This window comes from Eleutherodactylus coqui, chromosome 5 (genome assembly GCF_035609145.1).
Source record: "Eleutherodactylus coqui strain aEleCoq1 chromosome 5, aEleCoq1.hap1, whole genome shotgun sequence".
Lineage (NCBI taxonomy): Eukaryota > Metazoa > Chordata > Amphibia > Anura > Eleutherodactylidae > Eleutherodactylus > Eleutherodactylus coqui.
In genome coordinates this window covers 86,041,260-86,064,467 of record NC_089841.1, presented here as the reverse complement: position 1 = coordinate 86,064,467, position 23,208 = coordinate 86,041,260, and the positions used below count along the sequence as shown (strand labels likewise).

At 42.3% G+C, this 23,208-nt stretch overlaps 1 protein-coding gene across 1 annotated transcript in view; it reads left to right on the top strand.

Moving 5' to 3' along the window:
• TRIM23 (tripartite motif containing 23) overlaps nt 1–22,689 on the top strand; it is a 37,940-nt gene extending 15,251 nt beyond the window's left edge. The window contains exons 4-11 of the mRNA XM_066602799.1: nt 3,994–4,272; nt 4,678–4,860; nt 6,267–6,482; nt 7,400–7,534; nt 10,083–10,212; nt 10,853–10,963; nt 11,743–11,867; nt 12,473–22,689. Of these exons, the coding sequence (XP_066458896.1) occupies nt 3,994–4,272; nt 4,678–4,860; nt 6,267–6,482; nt 7,400–7,534; nt 10,083–10,212; nt 10,853–10,963; nt 11,743–11,867; nt 12,473–12,652 (1,359 nt within the window). The 3' untranslated portion in view covers nt 12,653–22,689. The remainder of the gene's footprint in view (nt 1–3,993; nt 4,273–4,677; nt 4,861–6,266; nt 6,483–7,399; nt 7,535–10,082; nt 10,213–10,852; nt 10,964–11,742; nt 11,868–12,472) is intronic.
• The last annotated feature ends 519 nt before the right edge of the window (nt 22,690–23,208 follow it).

Sequence of the window (23,208 nt, the reverse complement as noted above, 5' to 3'; positions counted from 1 at the left end):
CCTATTCCTTCACCTCCGGATACCCTGGACAATATTTTAGACGATTTAGACCAAATGTCACATAGTAGCAGCGATAATGATGACCGCTATGATCCAGGTACCAAATACCCTGAACTTTTCTCTCAATCAGACTTGAACGATTTAGTACGAGATCTGGGCCTACCAAAGGATTCAGCGGAAGTGTTAGGGTCTAGACTTAAAGAAAGACATATGTTAGCCTCCGGTGTTTCATTTTCATGGTACCGACTTAGAGAAAAGGAATGTATCCCTTTTTTTTTACACAAGAGGGTGAACTAGTTTTCTGCAACAACGTACCTGGAATCATGGAAATGTTCAACATAACGTATGACCCAGAGGAATGGAGACTTTTCATAGATTCGTCAAAAAGGAGTTTGAAAGACGTACTTCACAATAATAACCAATATGCTTCTGTGCCTGTTGGACACTCAGTCCATTTGAAAGAATGCTACGAAAATCTTGGATTTGTTCTTAATAAGCTCAGCTACTCTGACCATAAATGGACCATTTGTGGGGATTTGAAAGTTATTTCCATGTTACTAGGTCAACAAAGTGGTTACACAAAGTTTCCATGTTTCCTCTGTGAATGGGATAGCCGTGACAGGAAACAACACTATGTCAAGCAGACCTGGCCAATCAGAAAGGCTCTTATTCCTGGAGTTAAAAATGTTGAAAGACAAAGTTTAGTGGATCCTAAAAAGATCTTACTTCCACCACTTCATATCAAATTGGGACTAATGAAACAGTTTGTGAAAGCATTACACAAAGAAGGAGAGTGTTTCAAGTATTTTTGTGAACAGTTTCCTGGTCTATCAGATGCTAAGCTGAAAGAGGGAGTCTTTGTTGGGCCTGACATAAGAAAACTTCTAAAAGATGAAATCTTTGTCACTAAAATGGAAGAAAAAAATGCCTGGAATTCATTTAAACTTGTTGTAACAGGCTTTCTTGGAGATAAAAAAGACCCAAACTACAAAACTTTGGTTGCTGAATTGTTACAAAACTACAAAATCTTGGGCTGCAACATGAGTGTCAAAGTCCATTTCCTTCACTCACATCTGGACTACTTTCCAGAAAATCTTGGGGCTGTAAGTGAGAAACAAGGAGAACGTTTCCATCAAGATCTAAAAGAAATGGAGCGCAGATACCAAGGTCGATGGAATGTCAACATGATGGCAGACTACTGTTGGATGTTAAAAAGGGAAAATTCACAAGAACACAGCCGAAAAAGTACCAAAAGAAGCTTTGATGGAAAAAGAAAACGTTTTTACAAAGACTTCTAATAACTTTGCAACACGTGTATCACTATTATGCTTATTTTAGCTAGGTATTGTTGTTTTTTTGCTTTTACTTCATATTAAAATAATAAAAACAAATAAAGATTCCGTTTTTTTTGTATTTTTTCCAAATGCTTCAACTTTATTTTGTAGGCAAGCCTTACGTGATAGAAAAAAAACACATGTCATTTTTGAAATCTGCAGAAAACGACATAAAGATGATTTAACAAAATCAAAATTTAAAAAAAATTTTTTTGCAGACCTGTGTTATTTTAGCTGTTTACCCGAACTGTTGACTGAACGCAGAGGGGTAACTATAAGATGGTATGAATCATAAATGCACAAAAATAGAGTGAAAATAAACTAAATTGTTGTGGAACAGGTGAGTCGAAGATCAACTTGTGCCAGAATTCTGACATCTCATTCTTCGTGTGAGCCTTCAAAGACTTTGTGTGTGTGTGTACGGACGGACGGACGGACTGGTTAATAAGTGTACTTTATTTATTTAAGGGTTGGATTATTGTGTTGTTACAAAGGGAAGGAGCTTGTTATATAACCCATAGCAAACTACCTTATCTGCCAAGCACGGCTGCTAATAGAACTGGTTTCCTTGTATTTATTGATGTGACCACTTTCAAAAGTTGTAGGGTAAACTCTGTGTATAAGACATGTATTTTATGCTCAAATTTGTCCAAATTTTGGCTGGCATGTCACAGTGCAGGTGGACAATAAAATTTTTCTAAAGCACTCTTGCAATGGGTAGGAGTTAACTTAATGACTATTTGAGAATGGTTTCTCTTGAAGGGGTTGTCTGGGTGCAATACAATATTTTTTATTTTTTTTAAACCATAGAATGTAATTGCTGAAAACCAATAAAACCAGCAGCACTTACCTGTCCTCAGTCCCAGCGCTGCACCCCTGCGGTTCCCATAGTGTTTTGAAAGGGAAACCATGCAAACACTGTAACAAAAAAGAGGCCATCATGGTTAGGTGCTGCTCTGGCATCACTGCTCAGATGTTGGGCCCTTGATGCCATGCCAGCAGAATGACTCTTTACCGCTATGGCTTCTGATTGGTTGCAGTAGTCAGGTGGTTTCAATTCCCAAACTGGCACCTGTAAACTGAAATTTTAAAACTATCCATAACTAAGCCGTAAGTGAAGATCACTGTAGAAGCGTCCTGTAAGAGCAACACCAGGAAAGAAAACCAGTACGTTGTAGTGTCTGGTTTCTAGACAGTCACTGAATGCAATAGGTTTGCAAGCAAATATTAAATCATAACTTTGGTTTTATTGCTTTTCACTCCTGTAAATTATTGTAATTCCTAAAGCATTAACCCAACTTGTAGATAAGCAACTTAAATAAGGCAGGCCCGTGGGCTCAATTTTCCTTAACATGGCGCCTTAGGGCTCATTCACATGGACGTATTGTCACCATATATTACACACGTGGTCAATGGAGGCAATGAAGGTCAATGGGCTTTCATTGTTCCATGCGCACTGCCCCTACAAGTTTGCATGCCTTGCATAACTTGAATTCTACTCTAAGGCCAGTTTCACACAGCCAAGAAATCACGTGAGGTTTGTGGGTTGCAAGACGCACAAATATGAACCCCGTTCTTTTGAATGGGGTCATACACGAGCGGGTTCCCACCCACCCCATAATGTAATACGGAAAACGGGACGTGCCGTGATTTATCTTTGGCCGTGACCTGGCATCACCCCCCTGTTTTCAATGGGGCTAGCAGCAGCATCGCATTGCGTTCTAGGTGCATACGATACAGTGAGAGGTTTCCCCATTGATATAAAAACACCTCGCATCCGCGGGGAAATAGTATGTTAGCGGTCACTATATCGGACTCGCCTGTGTGAAATTACCCTAAGGGTTTGTTCACATTGAAGATCTTTGCAGCAGAATTTGACAGTCTACGTGAATTTAATGGCAAATCCACTGTATGCGTGTCCTGACCAGCAGAGAATCAGGAAGTGCTGGTGGAAGTGAAGCTGGTGCCCACATCTCCTCTCCGGTCCGGGTGGAGGTCGCCCTTCTCCACTACCCCCCCCCCCCCCTCTTTTGTCCATCAACTACTGATGACCTACCAGGTCATTGGTCGGGAACTCCTTTTTAAATACCTGATGTTCAGATGTTTTATACGCCTCCCCCACAGTCCACTGATCTCTCTTGTCTTCTCGCTTTACATGGAGTATGCAGGGCAGAGCCAGAGAGGACTGTGGGGCTGTGATTGAATACCACCGCAGATGTATCCAAGATTTCAGCAAAGAGCTTTATAATTACTGTCCAGTTTAGTGAGATTTGGGAGACTGCACAGTGTGGTCAGTGGGTGTTCGACTTCTCACCAATCAAAAGAGCAATCTGCCTCCTACTGCATTTTCCTGAATGGTGTGGCAGAGCTGCAGTAGCAAACAGCTGTATGTACAGAAGAACTGCTGTACCTGGATAAACACTGAGATGCTTTTTGTTCTACTGATATAGATGAAGCCTTTCAGCACCCCAATATGCATTTCTTCATTGCTTCATCATGGTGGATGCCAGCTTCTCTTGTTTCTGGGGAACAGAGCAACAGACCCTATGTGAATTTTGCAAAATGCGTATTGATGCTGAATACAGCTTAAGTTCAAATTATTATTAAAATGATGGATTTCTGTGATATTTCAGCTAAATTTGATGTTTCGTTTCTTCAGAGTATTGTGCGCTGTGATGAAGATGAGGCCCATGTAGCATCGGTATACTGCACTGTCTGCGCAACCCACCTGTGTGCCGACTGCTCCTTGCACACCCACTCCACAAAGACACTAGCCAAACACAGACGTGTGCCCTTAGCTGATAAACCTTATGAGAAGACCCTTTGCACCCAACATCAAGTTCACGCCATCGAGTTTGTGTGCTTGGAAGATGCTTGCCAGACTAGCCCGTTGATGTGTTGTGTCTGCAAAGAGTACGGAAAACATCAGGGTCACAAGGTAAGAGGGGGCTCACTATGCTTTTTTATGTGAAACTGGTTGAGTTGGCGTTTCAAGGCAATACTATAACTTTTATGGTTTTTGTTAATTGATATAAGTTTTTATAGCAAAGTACAAGTCTAAAGTTGGGTACGTAGACGACTTGAATCTTTAGTGATGGGATTTACACCAACTTTGTGCCTGCAGTGTATTGGACACAGTACTTCACCATCCTGCAGGAGTATTACAGTACTCTTGCTAACGCCTGTAAGTGGTACTTACCATGATGGGCATTTACTCTAGCACCTTGACCCTGTCACATAGTGTTCCCCTGAAACTCTGTGCTTTGGTTACCCGATGCAGAAGGATACAGAATTCTTTTACTCCGTTACTTCATTGATGTTTTTCTTCCTCCTCCTTATAAAGCATGCTGTTCTAGAAACTGAAGCAAGCCAGATTCGTGCCTCCATATTGGACATGGCACATTGTATAAGAAGCTTCACAGAGGAGATCTCGGAATATTCCAGAAAACTCACCGGCATCGTCCAACAGATCGAAGGCGGAGAGCAAATTGTGGAAGATGGAATTGGAATGGCCCATACTGAACACGTAGGAGGCATATAATGATTGTGTATAGAGTGACTAACTGCTTTGGTAGACATAGAATGCAAATACTAGAGATCTTTTCAGTTGCTGTCCATAGCCGTGTAGAGGTAACCCCTGATCATTCCTCTACTTTATAATTCTCCATTGCTTAAAGTAGTATTTGCATCTCCACGGGATATGTCATAAAAGTCTGGGACCAGCATTTATTTTAACTTCCCCTGAATGCGATGTTGAGAAGATGCTGTTAGCGTAGTCCCCATTGACTTCTGTGGGAGTTATAGACACCGCATAACTTAGCCGAACTTGACTCTTTCCATCAGCTTGGCTACCTTGTAATCGGCAGTGTTCCCATCTCAGTATGCATACCATACCGATTAATTTCTTCTTGTACCTTTAGTGGTTTCCGCATAGACAGAGTTATATGATTACATTCCTGTTGCCTGCAGCCATGGCTAAGTTGTATAATCTGTATGCCTTGGACTCCTAAACTCTTATTAATAGGAATTATATTGCATTGTTCGTGGCTAGACAGGAGATTTGGAACTTTTTGTATTAGAAAAGCAGAGCTCTGATCACTAGAGAGAGGTATTAAGAAATTAATCATCACTGACTTTTCGATCTATTTAGACTAAAAAATGGTATTCAGGGGTGGGCATTCACTTTAAAGGGGTTTTCCAGGCAGCGCCAATTGTCACAGCCAGAATCAATGGCATCTGCAATTACGAGCAGCAGCCACTACACGGGGAGGCAGCGGTTTCCGCTCCGACCCCGGGATATTCTGGCTGTGACAGTGGGCCCTGCCTGCAAAAGACCTTTTTAAGCCTCTGTTCACATCTGTGTCTCTGCCAAAGTTTCTGTTACATTTGTTGAAAAAAAAAAATTAGCATTGCATAATAGACCCCATGATGGAACCTGACGTACCCCATTATAAGTCAATGCAGTCTGTTGGGCATCATGTGCAGAGGTGTTACAGCTTGAATTGCATTTTTTTTTTCTGTTCCTATGATGGTACAGAAGAACGGAGTTCACAATGCAGATTCAAACTTGGCCTAATTTAGTCGTGCAAAGATTTCAAGTTATTCATAGGATAAGGAGTGTAACTGATCAGTGGCAGCTCGACCACTGGGATACTACTGGTCTCAAGAATCGGGGTAACTAAAGGTCTCCCTGAATTAATACATTGGCGTTTGAGCACTGCACTGGTGCTGCCACTCCATTCGTTTCAGTGGAACTACCAGAGATAACAAAGCACTTGTACTCCCCTATCTCCATTGAACTGAGCAGCAGCACACGTGCTTGACCAGCATTCTGCTCATTCAGGTACATTAAGTATGAATTTCAGAATTGTCTATTAGCTCAAATAAAGTACTCCTAAACAGGCAGACTTTTCCTTTTCCCCATTCTTACAGGTCCCTGGGACAGCAGAGAATGCCCGTTCTTGTGTCCGAGCATATTTTTCAGATTTGCACGAAACACTTTGCCGCCAAGAAGAAATGGCGCTTAGTGTAGTTGATGCTCATGTGAGAGAACAGCTGATCTGGCTGCGGCAGCAACAGGAGAACATGACCATCTTGTTATCAGAGGTGTCCACTGCTTGTCTGCACTGTGAGAAGGCCTTGCAACAGGTATTTGGTTTGAAAATGTAGCCGAGCATATGCAAACTAGTATATAATATGACAAAGTACTGTGTTTACCTGAAAATAACACCTACTCCTAAAATAAGCCCTACCCAGATTTTCAGGGAGGGCTTGAAATATAAGCCTGACCCCTAAAAATAACCCGTAGCTACACTACATGAAAAGAAACCCAATGCTTACCTAGCAGGCGCCATCCGGGTCCCTCCCGCTGGTCTTCGCAGTTCTGGCAGGCTTCCGTACAGTTCTGAGCCTCCGACAGAACATCACTTGTTGGTGATGGGGCATTAAAACCCCGCCTCCAGCAAGCGATTGTCCTGATTTGTTTAATGAGCACAGCAGTGATTAGCTGAGCCGCGGCGCTCGATGAAAAAATCACAGCCATCTCGTTGAATGGCTGCGATTGGTTCATCGAGCGCCGCAATGATTGGCTGAGCCACGGTGTTTGTTAACCAATCGGAGCAATCGCTTGCTGAAGGGGTTTTTCAAACCCCATTATCAGCAAGCGATCTTTTGGTGCTGAGAACTGAACGGAAGCCTGACGGAACTGCGGAGACCAGCGGGAGGGACCCACACGGCGCCTGCTAGGTAAGTATGATAAGACATCCCCCAAAAATAAGACCCTGTGCATCTTTTAAGGCAAAAAATAATATAAGACAGGGTCTTATATTAGTAGTGCAAGAAGGCTAACGTTATGGCATAGTTTGGTGTCCTATAAGTAAAGGGAAATTTATCAGAAAATATGGAAAAGATTTACAAAAATGACTGCAGTGCAAAAGTTGCTCATTTGGGTTGGATAACTGTTATCAGATTGTGCAACTTGTAAACTCATCTGGGTGCCAAGTGCCACTGTCCTGCATGGTTCACTTGTACCTGTGCTGCTAATAAGACCTCATGTTGTCACATAGGATGACTGCCGAGTGGTGCTGGCCAAGCAAGAGATCACACGACTACTGGAGACTCTTCAGAAACAGCAGCAGCAATTCACAGAGCTGGCTGATCACATCCAGATAGATGCCAGTATCCCTGTCACTTTCACAAAGGTAAGTGGGAGGGTGAAGCTTCCTGCCAATCGCCTATCTATATGTAGTCCTAAAAAAGGTTAATCGGGACTGTTTCCAGATCCTTCAATCTGTAACAATTGTTGTATTCAAGTCAAGTATGAGCATGACCTGACCTGGCTCTGTTCATGTCCAAGAAGGTAAAAGGCTATGCAGCTTTCCATTGTTTCCAATGCAGTATTTCACCTGGATCTCCGGTGAAACCTGAAGTAATAGCAAAGGTAATGTCCAGTACCAGAAAAAAATAGAAGAGCTTAAAAATCCAATTTAGCGGGAACCATCGTGTTTGCATTCATGAATCTTTAATGCATATCAATAAATTAGATTTTTTTTATATATATTTTTTTCTGGTGCGGAACTTCACCCCTGCTGTTACTTTTTTAAATTCATATCTGCACTATTGATTTCCGTTGTTCAGCTCCATCATATGACATTACTAACCCTAATGGTGCCCACCGTTGACTATAATGGGATCCGTTGGGTTTCTGACATGCAGCCTGGCATTACACTGGCATTTTATAAAACCGTACAGAACGCTGCGCTAGTTTGTTCAATATTTTAGATTGGATCTACAACGGAACCTTCAATGGAGAGGTGAACAGAGCCTGATATGTTTGATTACCATGAGTTAGGATATGTTCACATGTATGGAGGAAAAAGGAAAATCAAGCATGAGCTGATAAAAAAACACTGTTGGAATTTCAAATTACTAAAGAGTAGCTGCACTTTAATTAATTTTTTTAATGTACAGAATAGGTGATGTGGCAAGCTGGGGTTACTCACCTCTTGGGGCACCACATATATAAACGCTCCAGGGGACTTGAAGTTCTTCTAAATCTGGCGCCTGCTGGCATTTATTCACAGCACAGCAAACAACTTGTAGAGCTTATCACAGTCCAGGATACACAACCCACAGGGTTCTGTAGCGCTCTGCAGGCCAGGTTAAGACGGTGCTGAGAAATGCGTCTACAGCTAGCTGCATAGCTGAGCACAGAGCTCCAGCTGTGCCTGCACTATTCTCTGTAGTGCAGGCGCAGCTGTTCCATATAGCAGTTTTATTTATAAAGCTTGCACTACATACTTGTGCTTCATTTACACGTGACGACTGTCTGCTAAATGACTGCATGAGCATTTGCGTCACACCTAGGTTGTTAGCGCTCATGCAGTGTGTTTAGGGAGGCAGATCATTGCTGACTATTGTTAGCTTCTCGCTCCGCGTTTCACAGACAGTGCACTATAGAAGAACAATGCTCATTGGCCAAGTGCCAGCCAGTCAGCACTGCTGTTCTAGCACAGCTCCCAGAATCGTTGATCAACTCCGCTCCACTTGTATTTCTATCCTGCAGCTGTAACCCACCGATTTGATTAATCACCAAACCATACATGTAATAATAATAATAAGGCATGTGATACATCCATGTTATGAAACAAAATCTGCAATTGATTTTCTGTGGATATACATGTGGATATAGGTTTAACCCCTTAAGGACATGGCCAATTTTGGGCATAAGGTCATAACGATTTTTGGGGGAATTTCCATCTCCACTTTTCAAAAGCCATAACTTTTGTATATATTTCCATCGAAACGTCCATATGAGGGCTTGTTTTTTGCGTGACGAACTGTAGTTTTTATTGGTGCCATTTTTGGGTACTTAAGACTATATTGTAAAACTTCTATTAATTAATGATCGCAGGGAGAGAAAATGCATAAATTCTGCCATTGTGTTTTTTGTTTTGTTTTTCAACATAGTTAATCATGCAGCATACATGACACATTACATTACAACGATACCAAAATTATTTTTAGTTTTTTAGGTTTTTCCACTTTTCTGCAATAAAAACCCTTTTTTTTAGGAAATATTTTTTCTTCTAAATCGCTGCATTCAAAGTCCTCTAACATGGACAGAGCTATGTGGGCTTGTTTTTTGCGGGACAAGATGTAGTTTTTATGAGTACCATTTTGGGGTATATACAGTTTTTTTTATCACCCTTATTGCGTTTTTTGGGGGGCAAAATGAAAGTGTTTGTTTTTTGTTTTGTTTTTTTTGTTTCTTTGTTTTTATGCTTTTTGCTGTGCAGAATAAAAAGTGTGTTCAATTTCTTGTTCGAGTCGTTACTGATACGACGATGCCAAATGTGGGATTTTAATTTTTTTATACTAATAGGGGAGAAAGCACAAAAAAAGTCTTTTCTTAAATTTTTTTTTTCTTTTTACTCTTTCTATGTCCCTTTAGGAGACTTGTACCATAACAGCTATTATCGCTGTGGTAAAGCATTGCAGGTCTTCTGTCCTGCAATGCCTTATCGCTAGTAATAGCGATCATAGGCAATGGCAAAGCTGGACGCTTTTAGCTACTGTCCTGTTGCCATGGCGACCCATCGGCCCTCTGCGATTACATCGAGGGGGTCCGAAGACGTCACAGAGGGAGCTGCATTTAGAAAGGGGGATGTGCAGATGAGAGAACCTCTTTAATAAGGGATAATGGGTTCGCCTGTAGACTTTGTACAGAATAGTATTTTTGTTTTCCAGGACAATAGAGTTCACATTGGTCCTAAGATGGAAATCCGCGTTGTAACGTTGGGTCTGGACGGAGCAGGAAAAACAACAATCTTATTTAAACTGAAACAGGATGAATTCATGCAACCAATCCCTACAATTGGTTAGTGAAACTGTGCGACCCTTTTTAGAATAAATCTGAAATCAGTCTTAAAGAGGGTTTTCTGGGACTAAGAATTAGGTCTTCAATTTTAGATGGATGGTGGTGCTCCACTTGAGATCCCCACGATCGGCTGTTTGAAGTGCGAACGGAGCTCAGGTGAGCGTAGCTGCCACTTCACAGTATGGCAGGCATGACATCATACATTGTGTAGTAGCTGTGCCTAGTATAGCGGCTCAGTCCCATTCTCTTCAATGAGACTGAGCTGCTCTTAAGCCATGTGATGAATGAATGAATGCCTGAGGAAGAACCCTAGTAGGTTGGAAAGCTCGCTATAACATCATGTATTTTTGCTAGCCATTAAAAGTTATCATATCTACAAGATTACTTGGTTTCTCTTACATTATTAATGAATGTGACATCACATGTCTGAGAAGAGGGTGCAGCGCTCCCCTGAGACTGCGGGGCTCTTCAGCTGATTAGCAAGGGTCCTGAGTGCTGAACCCCCACTGTTCTGAAATTAATGATCTGTCCTGAGGATAGGTCATAAATATCTTAGTCCCAGAAACCCCCCTTGAAAGTTTTACTCCAACAGATGGACATTTTGATCTTGAAGAGTTTTTTTTGTTTGTTTTTTTTAAAGGTTTTAATGTTGAAACAGTTGAATATAAAAACTTAAAGTTTACGATTTGGGATGTTGGAGGCAAACACAAGCTGAGGCCCCTATGGAAGCATTATTACCTTAACACACAAGGTGAGTGTGACCTGGTTCATTTTTCACTGCCTTCCACAGTATTGTTCTGTTTTAATGCCCTCTATGCCAAACTAATCAATCACCTAGAAGAAGTTGTGGTTTTGCATCAAAACTCTGCACGTCGTTAATCTCACACAGATCTGTAAATGATTAGAGTTGTGGTGCGAGTAAATGAAAGGGGTTTTACTGGGAAAATACTATTGATGAGCTATCCTCCAGGAAAGGTCATCAGTACTTGATCGGCTGTTGCTCGGGTCCCCGACCAATCTATTGATTGTGCGCCTGCTGACAGCACTGCAATTTCACAGAGGTCGGAGCGGAAGTAGCAGAGGTGTCTGCCCTGACCTCTGTGTAGTGGCCGGAGCTTGTAATTGCAGCACGGCTCACGTTGATCTTACCACACTATTTGCCCCCTCTATTTTGTTTTTAAACTTGAAAAACCCATTTGCGCTTCAGCTCTGAATAAGTCTAGAATTCACATATCTGCGGAGGCAGATGTAAACTCGCACCATGCTGCACTAGACTGGAGGCTACAAACGGAAATGGGCCAAACTAAGATTGAATGACAAGTCCCATCATTGGCCGTAATAAAGTAATTATTTAGGATCTATCGACAGTATACTTATTTTAGGATAGTAAGTTCTCTAGTTACCATTTTAGAAGTGCTGCATTTCGTGGCATTCCTGGAGTTGGCATCGCGCTATGTAAAACCTAGCCTTGATGTATTTGCTCTGTCACTTTGTCACTTTGCCCTACTATGCCACACTTCTTTCTTCCAGCTGTAGTATTCGTAATAGACAGCAGTCACCGAGATCGGGTCACTGAGGCGCATAGTGAACTTGCAAAGCTACTCACCGAGAAGGAATTGCGTGATGCCTTGCTTTTAATATTCGCCAATAAACAGGTAACTGTTGTCAAAGTTTCAAAGTGTGATACTACTATGGGGACAGAGCTCAGCAAAGATCCTTTTTGCCATCAGCGATTTCTGACTTTCTTACAGAGTAGCCTACATATGCATGAATGTTAGCACGATGAACGGGGTTTTCTGGGCAAATACTATTGATGACCTATCTTGGGGCTAGATTTTCACTAGTTAATCGCCAGGGATCAGCTGATCGCCCGGCCTGCTGTCAGCGCATCAGAGTTGTACGTCCTCATCAGGGTCGGAGGTGTCATAGAGGACTTCACTGGCATTGAAATCAATGGCAGCGCTGCCTATTACACTTCTGTGTCAAAGCTAGAGGTGTAATAGGAGGCTTTAACTCCCATCAAGTGGAGTGAAGCTCTCTGACTCTTCCGCCTCTGAAAACCCATGATGACATCTGGCCCCACCACACTGACAGCAGGCTTGGTGATCAGCCGACTGCCAAAGATCCCAAGCAGTGGAGGATCATTGGTGATCAACTATTGATAACCTATCCTGAGGATAAGTAATCAGTAATATTACACTATAGGTAAGTTACTTATTTCTCTAGGTGTACTTATTTATGACATTGTGTTCTCTTGCAGGATGTTGCAGGTGCCCTATCGGTGGAAGAAATGACAGAGCTCTTGAGCCTTCACAAACTGTGCTGTGGCCGCAGCTGGTATATCCAGGGCTGTGATGCCCGGAGTGGCATGGGGCTATATGATGGCCTTGATTGGTTATCCAGGCAGCTGGTAGCTGCGGGTGTATTGGATGTCGCTTAAATGTGAGCATCAATGAGCAAGTGGTACTTAATTTGGTGAATATCTGTGTTATCTTAGTAACTTGCTTCTTACAGAATGTTGTGCTGTTTCAGCGTACATTACGGCTAATCTCATACGGGCTTCTTATATGTCCGTGTTTTACAAGCAATGTGAGAGTCTATGAATAACCATCATTAACTGTGATAAAGTCTTAGAAGCTGAACGCTTAGCAGCCACATTCACCTACGTAGAATAAGGAATGTTGTGGGAGGATTACATGTCCAGTAGGTCATCAGAGAAATGCTGCAGGCAGCGTTCATTGTACAGGATGTAGCAGGTCACATATATATATACTAATATGCCGGCAGATACTACAGTTGGAGGGGTTGTCTGGTCTTCAGATAGAAATGACTCATTCTTTCTATGATTTCTAGAAAATGTGAACTATTGTGTTTTTACTTCCTGCAAATTTTGTTTTTTTCTGCTTGCTGTCAGTGAATGGCAACATTTAAAGGACTTGTGCCAAGATTACATATATGTCTGATTGCTTTCTCCGACAGTCCCATAGAGCTGGAACAGAAGGTTTCATGTTCAACTGATCATGAATGGAGAGGCCGTTGGGGTTCCAGCTTATCAGACCCCCATCGAACAGACACTTATCCTCTATCCTCTATCCTGTGGATTAGGGCATAAGGCTCCTTTTTAGACTAGCAGTTTCTCGTTTGTGTGAACGAACGAGCGTGTGATTTCATCATTGACTCATTCAATGAGAATCGTTCAGTATTGATTAGTCTTTCACATTAACGAATGTGAAAAATTGAACGAACCTTGTTTAAACAGAACGAGAAGTGAACGAGCCAACAATGATTTTTATGTCTGCATAAAATGAACGACGAGCAGAAAGCGAATAATTCTCCTTTGTCGTTCAGTCGTTGGTTCGTGTTTAAACTGAATGATTCGCTCGTTAAGGCCCATTTACACACAGAGATAATCTTTCAAAAGATTGAAAGATCAGCGATTGTTTTGCATAAAGTACTAATAGGCACTATTTGCTATTAGTACTTTATCGGCTTCATTTGCATGCAAATGAGTGTCTGGGAGCTGTTGCAGAATTCAGCAGGAGGTATGAGCTCTGTAATTAGCTCCATTGTTCAGCTGTGGGCTGCTAAGAGATAACAATGTAATCTCTAGCTCCCCACAGAGAATTCAGTACCATGGACAGCAGACACATTGTGCGGTCCTGCTTATCAGCTGTTCTGCATGTGGAGCTGACAGTTGAGAAAAAACAATCAGCAGTAATCAGCTCTCCCCAAGCAGAACACAGCATGCGGTCCTTCTTATCAGCTGTTCTGTCAGCCCCTCCCCCCTTGGCAGTACACAGCTTGCAGTTCTGCTCATCAGCTGTTCTGCCGAACTATGCTTTTCAAGCAGAACTGAAAACCGTAGTTCGTCAGAGAACTGAAAAATAGCAGCACATTTAGACACGATTATCGCTCGAAAGACTGTTTTTGAGCGAATTTTGAATGAATCGCTGTGCCTAAATGGGTCTTGAGGGTGCTTTTAGGTTGAATGATTCTTTTTGAACGATAATCGTTCCAAGTTATAATCTTGGCATAAATCCTTTTTTAAAGGTATATTTACCTAGTGGAATTCATTCCGGAATTTGCTATGCGGATTCCGGCGATATGTACGGAAATGCGGCTGAATTCCACATGCAGATTTTACCCAATTGACAGAGCTAAATGTATTTGCAGATCCGCGGCAAAACCCATAGTTAGAATAACCCGAAGATTTCTGCCGCAGTCTTACAGGTGAAATTCGTGTGGGAAACTCCATGGTGAATCCTGCCTACATTAAGGGTGCGTCCACGCGGGGCTGTGGATCCACGGTGAAACCTACATCAAAATCCACACTAAAGTGTTAAAAAAAAAAAAGTTGCATCCGAAATTCTCTGAATAATCTTGTGCTGAAACTTCTTTACCTAGCAGAATATTGCCCGTACTGATACATTGTAGCAAACATTCAGCTAGGCTTAGTCAGTCTTGTGTTTTATCCTTTTTGGAAGTAACAAAAATATTTCTATTCAGTGACCGGAAACAAGTTGGAAATGGATGAGTAATTGAAACAAAGTTGCAAAACTTTTCACCATGCAAATTATGTTCACTTTATCCTCCCCTTATATAAAACCAGAAAACCCCTTTAACATCTGCTGGCAGAGATAGACGACGGGATGACGTCCTCCTCAATACATCACTGTACTAACAGTAGAAATAAGCTCTTTATTATTACTCATAACTTTAGCGCACGTTTTGCTTCCACCAGTTGTAACGTCCGACTGTGAAGAATAGTAATCTGACACGAGTAGCTCATCCTTTATATATAACAGTCTAATGTTTACACTACAGTATTAATTTATTTCATTAGTAGCGGCCCCAGCCTTAACATGTCATGTGACAACGTGAAGGGACGCCGATTGTGGCCAAACATTTGCCGGGACTTGTTACATTACGCAAGTGAGCGTCACAGTTTAGTGATCTTCCTTCTTCCTGGTAAAGCGTTCAATCCCAATATGGCTGCCTGGACTAGGAGTAGATGACGCATTTGTATTAACTTTAATATTTAAGTATTCCATGCCCGGGGCGCCTTATGATGCTTTTTGAGCAGTATGTATATCAAATAATTACGAAATTGTCCAACCTGTTTCTCAAATTTTTTTTTTTGCACTTACATAATTAAACTTCTGCAGTGCAAAATTAGTTTTTTTTTCTATGTTTCGTGATTTAGTGAAAGTTTGATATTAGATTCTTTGGTAAAATTGTGGAATTTTCTAGCTTCTTAAAGGCACGGGGGCCTTACCAGTCGCTTGATTGGCTTTGTCTTTGGCTGTGTTGTTCTTCTTCTCTGCCGCAGAATGCTGGTGATAGGACTAGTTTGCTGCAACCCCTGCTGATGTGTGTAGCCAAAGCTGTGTGTATATAGCTTGCAAATCTTTTTGTTTAATGGGAACTAGTCAGAGACTAACCCATTGTTCCTTAGAAGACAGCCTACAAGAAGAAGCACTGTCTAGTTGATGGTGTTCTCCACTTTGAGCAATCTCTACTTGTTGGAAGGGTCCATTGACAATAAGCTGATCACAAAGTGTTCCAATGCGAAGACCTCCATCAATCAGCTATAATCCATGGGTAAACCTGACAGTAAGTGTTCAGTTTTCCTGCAGCACCACCACAGGAGAAATTAAGCATTACACAGTGACGATTCAAATCAAGGGCTTGTCTATGTAATGCAGGACATGAGGGGTCCCCCAGAGAAAAACTCGCTCTCCACTGTGGCAAGATGGACAGATGACCCCTCCATTATCTTAGAATTGCCTAATTAGTTTAGGAATCCTTTTTCATATACCTGGCAGACAGACCCTCTAATAGTGGGTGAAGGAATAACTAGATGGACACCCTTATCATGAATTTAGCTGAAGCCGTTGGGTCTCTGGTGTCTCTGAGCAACTGGATGCTCTGTAACATACGAAGCGTAACTTTACATGGGACAGGTATCTTCTGAATAGTCAATCAATGGGGCGAATGTATGCAGCAGTTGTTCCATGTGAACACGGCCACCGACCTGGTGACGAGAGACCGTTCATTCACTAGTCATTATTTTTCAGCTCACCTAGAAATAGTCACTGGTTGATTATCATCTCTTGTAGACAAGTAATGGTTGTCTTTTAAAGACTATCCGACAACTTTGCAGGGAGGTGCGCACTTGTTCGGCGTTTGCCTTCCACTGAACGCTGATTGGTTCCTAACCTTTTGCCCTTCAACTTAACACTCATTGGTTCCTGAAAACGCATAAATACTTGCAAGTGAACCTTGACTGAACAGTCCCTGCGGGTCTTCGAAAGAACACTTGCTGCTGCAGTCTTTGGCTGGTTTGGGGCCAGTTAGAGACCGCACACAGACTGTTCACTCAAAGATCGCCTACTTGTATTTATGTACATCCAGTGGATTCAGAAACTAGTAAGTGTGCATTGGGATCATAGTTGCACACCATTGCCAAAGAACCCCACATCCTCTAACTAGTCGACCAATGATATTTCAGGCTGTGGAATGCTCCCAACAATTTGTTCAGCGGTCAAGTGAATAATAATCGCTGTGTGTAAAAGCAGAAGTCATTCGGATGCTTTACAGTCCTTTTACATGGAAGGATTAGCATTCGAAAAATTGTTGGCTAGTGCAAAAGTGATAGTCATTCAGTGTAAACACGTCCGACCATCGAACAACTGATAATGTTAACTTAAGCCGCTCTCACACAGGCAGCTTTTACAACATTTAGCGCAGCAGTTGATGCCTCCATTGATTTAATTGGGGTTCTCAGATGAGTGTTTGAGCATGGCTTTTCGAACATTGTTTGCTCTATTTTAGTGTGTTTCACCACTTTTTAACGCACCACATCACCCATTGCAATGAGGAGGTAAAAAAACACAGTTCAAAAACAGTAAAAACGCTGCATTTTACAGTAACGCCTGTGTGAGAGCAGCCTTAGGCCGCCTGCAGATGGGCGGGTCGGATCCGGCAGCGAGAATTCTCGCGCGTACTCACCCGCTGGCTCCGGCTGTTTGATGTGCGAGCCCCGCACAGAAATAGAGCATGCTGCGATTTGTTTGCTGCGCGAGATTTCGCGCGGCCTAATTGCGGCCATCTGCATAGGATTGCGTTTGTTAACGCAATCCTATGCAGGCTTCCAGCGGCGGAAATTCTGCGGGAAATCCCGCCACGGAATTTCCGCTCATGTGCAGGCGGCCTTAGTGTTTGATGATTTTTATGCCGGCATAAAATTGACGTTCAGTCTTTCATAAGTAGTTATGTTTAAAAAGCTACTGTTCAGTTGTTCCCATTCACTGGTGCGAGCGAATGACAGAAACATTTAAACCATTATCTGTGTGGGTAAAATGATTATATTGTAAAGCAAACTACTTTCTTTCTCCAAGTTAAAGGACGCTTTGGGTCCTTTCAGATGAACTGATTGATCGTTTGTGGAGCCTGTTTAGACAAGCAGATACATCGTTGGCTCATTCAAACAAGAAGTCATTCAGTCTTTAGTGACTGAGAACAACTGAAGGAACGATAAGTGAACGAGACAACCATGATTTTTATGTCTACATAAAATGAACGCCGAGTGAAAAGTGAACAATTATTGTTCGCCCTTCAGTCATTGGCTCGCGTTTAGACCCAACTATTATTGTTCACTTTCGCTTCTTTGAACGATAATCGTTCCATCTAAAAGCATCTTAAGCTACTATTTCAAGAGACTATTCAGTCAATACTTGTCCATGTAAGAGCACCCTAAGGGCTCCTTCACACTGGCGATATCAGGCCTTGATTCGCAGCCCGATAACGCTCTTGCAATCCTGCTGAAAAAACCTGGATGCAAGGCATTCTCGCATCGAAACAGCGTCGCATCCCTGCGAGATTCCCTTCAGGAGATTGTGATGTTCTCCCACTGTTTTCAATGGGCCCTGCTCTACTCTTCTAGCCAAATTGAAAACATGTGGAAACCCCTGGATGTGACAGCCACGCATCCCTGCGGGGCTGAGGGGTTCCCCTTCGCAGCTGTCATAGCTGCGGCAGGGGATCGTGATGTTCTCCCATTGGTTTCAGTGGGGCCGGTGGCTGGGCAATATCACAAAAAAGAACATGCTGCGATTCTTTTTTTCTTTATGCAGCATCGCAGGAGTGAGGACATCGCAAATGAGAATGAAACCATTGAAAATCATTGGTTTCATAATCATGCATTTTCACTCTTGCATCGCGATTTTCTCGCCAGTGTGAAGGAGCCCTAAAGGAGATAAGATTAAGCTGTTAAAACCCATTGACATGTAACTATTATCACTAAAAGTCGTTCAAATGAATGAATTTGAGCGATAATCGTGCAGTGTAAATGCAAATGAATTGCTCACTATTTGTCCCATTGTAAACCCTCTCCACAAGCACCAATGACCTTAGCCGTGACGTCAGCACTCGGGCAGTCATTTAAACGACTGTTGGCCCATGTAAAAGGGCCATTACCCATACTAAGCAGTCACGTATCAGGTAAATTGGCGTTATTTAGCCCAAACCTTTTATCATTTAGATGCTTCAGTGTTTAAATGAGTTGTATAAAACTAGAAAAACATGGTTGCTTTCTTTCAGAAACAGCCCCACCCGTGTCCATGTGTTCTGTCCAGTATTACAGACTATAGAAAGTTCAGCCTATGGCTGAGCAAGAGCAAAAAGCCCCTTATTACAGTTATCCTTTTCAATGAATGGTTTTGATCTGCAATACCAGACACAGTCCATGGACGTCAGGGGCACTGTATCTGAACCAAAACAGTCTCATACAATCCCCTTTTAAAGGAGTTTTCCCATAAAAAAATATCAAGGCGATAAATATGATTGGTGTGGGTCTGACCGCTTGAACCCCTACTAATAGCGAGACCTGAAGTCCTGAGTGTCCCTGAATGAATGGAGTGGTGGTCGCACATGCGTACTACAGCTCCATCTCTATGGAATTGCTGGAGATAACAGTGCTGGTAGTTGGCTATCTCTAGTGTTCCCACAAAAAACCATTGTGTGCTTGACCACCGTTCCATTCATTCAAGGACACTCAGGATCCCCCCTTTTTATGTCAGTGTGGTGGTGGGAGGGGGGGTCTCCACAGTCAACTCTCACCAATTGGTTGGTTATCACCTATCTTCTGGAAAGGTGATAACTAGAGTTGAGCGAACATGCTCGTCCGAGTATTAGCATATTCGATGGTGCTCGTTACTTGAGCGAGTACCACGCTGTGTTCAACCCCTCCCCGTATTACCACTTCCTGCTGTGACGTTTCAGCGTGCGCAGGTCCACAGCAGTATGTGGCTGGGAGAGGGGGAGAGAGAGGGGGGAAAAAAACCAAAACAACAACTTGGCACCCGGCGGGTCCAATACAAAAATGCTCGAGTCTCCTATTGACTTCAATGGGGTTCATTATTCGAATAGAGCTCTCAAGTATTACGACAAGCTCGACTCGAATAACGAGCACCCAAGCATTTTGGTACTCGCTCATCTCCACTGATAACTTTTTTTCATGGAACAACCCCTTTTAAAGCGACCATCCGATTTCAGGATACAATTTTGCCCTGGGACCGGAGAGTGAGAAGGGTATATTACCTGTAGCTGTTTGCTGCTCCCTCTGATCCATAGATTCAGGATCTCATTTTCAGCAGTCCAAGATAACTGAATTTTCTAACTACGTAATGCACACTATGTAGTGCTCTGATTGGGCAGATTTTGATGAGTGCTGACCAATCAGAAAGCAGGTATAGTGCATTAGTAGTCTAACACTACTAATGCACTGTATGGATTAGGTACTCTGAAGATTTCTTCGGCCATCTTAGAGAGTGAACCAGCGGAGTGGAGAGATGGCAGAGAAGTACTGCAGGTAATTCGCTGCTTCCCCTTCTGGTCCCTGCACAAAACTTTGTCCCAAAGCCTCTTTAAATGACATTGTGTAGACTGATTAAACTGATTTTCCAACTCAATCAAGGCAATCCAGTCCAATAGAGATTCTGGTAAAGAGTTGTTTGCTTACTTGGAGGAACGGGGCACAGACTGGGGTTTATGGAAACCAGTAGTTACTTGTATACTAATTTTGTATAATAGCTAATTGACTATTTTCTTCTCAGTTACAGACTTTGATGACTTTTGAAGTGTCTCTTAGTGACTGGGATCCACATTTTAGTCTTTGTGCATTAGTTCATGTTTCATTTAAATAGCAGATCAGCTAAAGCATGTGAGTGAACTTCTCTCTAGCCAACAACTTGTACATTGTGGACTCGACCAATGAATTTGTGCATGTGTGTATATATTCTAGTAGCTGTTGCTGTATTACCGTAAGCTAAGAGTAGCGGCGTTGGTGTCTTTTTGGCTCCATCATGTGCCTGGCTATAGTTCTTGGAGTAATCTAGAAGACGTTACGGTTGATGGCAAGTGACATGAAATCTCCAGGAATGCATTTTATTTCCCTTCATATCTTTTGGAAGGGCGGTTTCACACAACGTTTCTCGGAAAACTGCCACTTCAGTTTTTGAACCAAAGACCTAAAAAGGACTTCTATTTCTCCATCCTGCTGAATCCTCTTCTGTTTCACATCATTTTGAATCCACTTGTGACTTTGGCTCAAAAAATGGCATGAAAAACTGTAGTGATATTTTTACAAAAAAATACTGTGTGTGAAACTGGGCATAAATAATGACTATAGTGACAGTTTTACACTGAGCTGCATCTCCTCTAACTGACCCATTTAGGGCTTGTTCCCATCAGTGGACACAGAATTGAATTGAGCATAACTGGAGCTCAGAAAATCGCATTGAAATAAACGGGCCTTAAAGGGGTAGTCTGGGCTCATTTTAACTTAGGACCTGTCCTCTTGGTAGATCATCAGTAGTTGGACTTGGGACCACTATGCATTAGCTGATCATCCGGGCCGCTGTCATAAGTGGAGAGGGGAAGAAGTTCAGGTGCCAGCTTCACTCCCATTGAAATCAGTGGAAGAGCTACACTGCTACTGCACCTCCTGATCCTGTTATGAACATCCTGTCCTGGGCAGGAAGTGCAGTAACGGCGCGGCTCTCCCATTGATTTTAATGGGAATGAAGCTGGCACCCACACTTCCTCCCCTGTCTGCTGACAAGAACGACAACCCACTACACTGGACAGCAGGCGGGATAATCAGCTGATAAGACAGAGGTCCCGAGTGGCAGCCCCCTGTCCATCAACACTGATGACTTACACAGGCAACCCCTTTAAAATAGGACCACAACAGAGGGCTTTTTGAATATCATTATGGGACAGTCCTGCAAGAGTGTCAAAGAACTCCTTTTTGTGCATATTGTGCACTGCCTAACCTCTTTAAAATGGAACAGTTGTTTTCACTTTGCAGCTCCACCTATGGAAATGCAAAACTGAAAACCAAAGTGGTGACGTGAACAAGCCCTTACTTGTACATGCATTAAGTATACAAAAATTTGCAATACTGAGTGCACTGAATTTCATTCAACCATACTAGAAATAGTATCTAGATCAGATGCCATGGATGCTTGTAGTGATCACATAAATACAGGAATGACCATTAGGCCTTTCACACAGGCGACGCAATATCGCCACGAGGAAATTGCAGTGATATCACACAGACCACCAATGCGATATCGCTGCATTTTCTCGCAGTGATACTGTGATTGTGTGGCGCTACAAAGTCACACGACTTTATAGCACCGCCTGCGAGGATTTTCTGGAAAGGTGGCTTGAAATATAAGCCCTATTTGCAGTAAAAAAATAATACATCACCTAAGACGCGCTGTCATCTCCGGCGAGATTCTCCTCTTCACGTCCAGCACTTGTCTTCAGTCTTCTGCCTGCCCTTCCTTGACTGGAGGATCAAAATCCCCGCCTCCAGGAAGGGCTGGCATTGATTGGTTCACACGGGCTGTGGCTCAGCCAAGTGGAGTCGGCGCTCGATGAACAAATCACAGCCATTCATTAATTATCGCCTGTGTGAAAGAGGCCTCCATGCACATTAGAGCTTAATCATCCATACCCGCCGCAGCTCCAGCCTTTAATTTTAGAACATATGATTAATAGTCTTTACTGTATCAACCGCCACCTTCTCTCGCTTTAGGTACAGAGGATAACTAGGATGGATGCAGCATCAAGCATACAAGGTCATAATAAAAGTTACAGTGTAACTTTTTGTAGTAGTGTATATATATTTTTTGTGTGGGTAGGGACTTGATATTGCCTTGGTGAAGCACTTGACTAGGGGTCATGTTTGCCATTGTACTGTGTGAATGCCTTACTATGATTGCACGTTTGTGAAGTCATGCTGTCCTGGTACTTGTGGTTCTTTATAGTGTGGGATGGCATGTATTCTGATTAGACAAAACTTTTTTTTTCTTTCCTTTTTTTATATTTCTGCTTAAAACACTTCCTTTGTAAACATCTAACCATTTCCTGCTTCTCACTACAACCTAAAATAAACGGATTGTCTCACTTTTGTGTGGTGTGCACTTTTTCTTTGAGCTTTTATTTGATCAATTTTTCAGTACATCACATTCTATACAGTGCAGGTGAAAACAGGCCATGATTACTGAAATCTTGTCACAAGTGTGTGTGGTAAAATTATAACTCTACCCGATGTAGGTAGTGGAAGCTATGGTCTTCGCATAGTGAGGGGGAACTCTAATTAGGTTCTGCCAACGTCATTAGCAATTAGGTTTGTACCTTTTACTGTATCATCCTATTGTTGAAGTAATCACTTACTTTAGGTGACACTGAAGGGGTATCCTAGCCTTATCAATCAGGTATAGCTAATTAATCTTGAAAATGGTGAGAAATACTCAAGTGATGTTTCCAAGCTCTTCTGTTTTATTGTTCCAATGCAAGAGGTTATAGTGTAGCATCCCCCCTAAAGTCAACAATTCAAAGTCTACAGCATGTGTGATACTACTCTTAGTAAAACATTACAAAGGTTAATTATGACAAAACTGAATGCTCAGCATCTGAGACCAT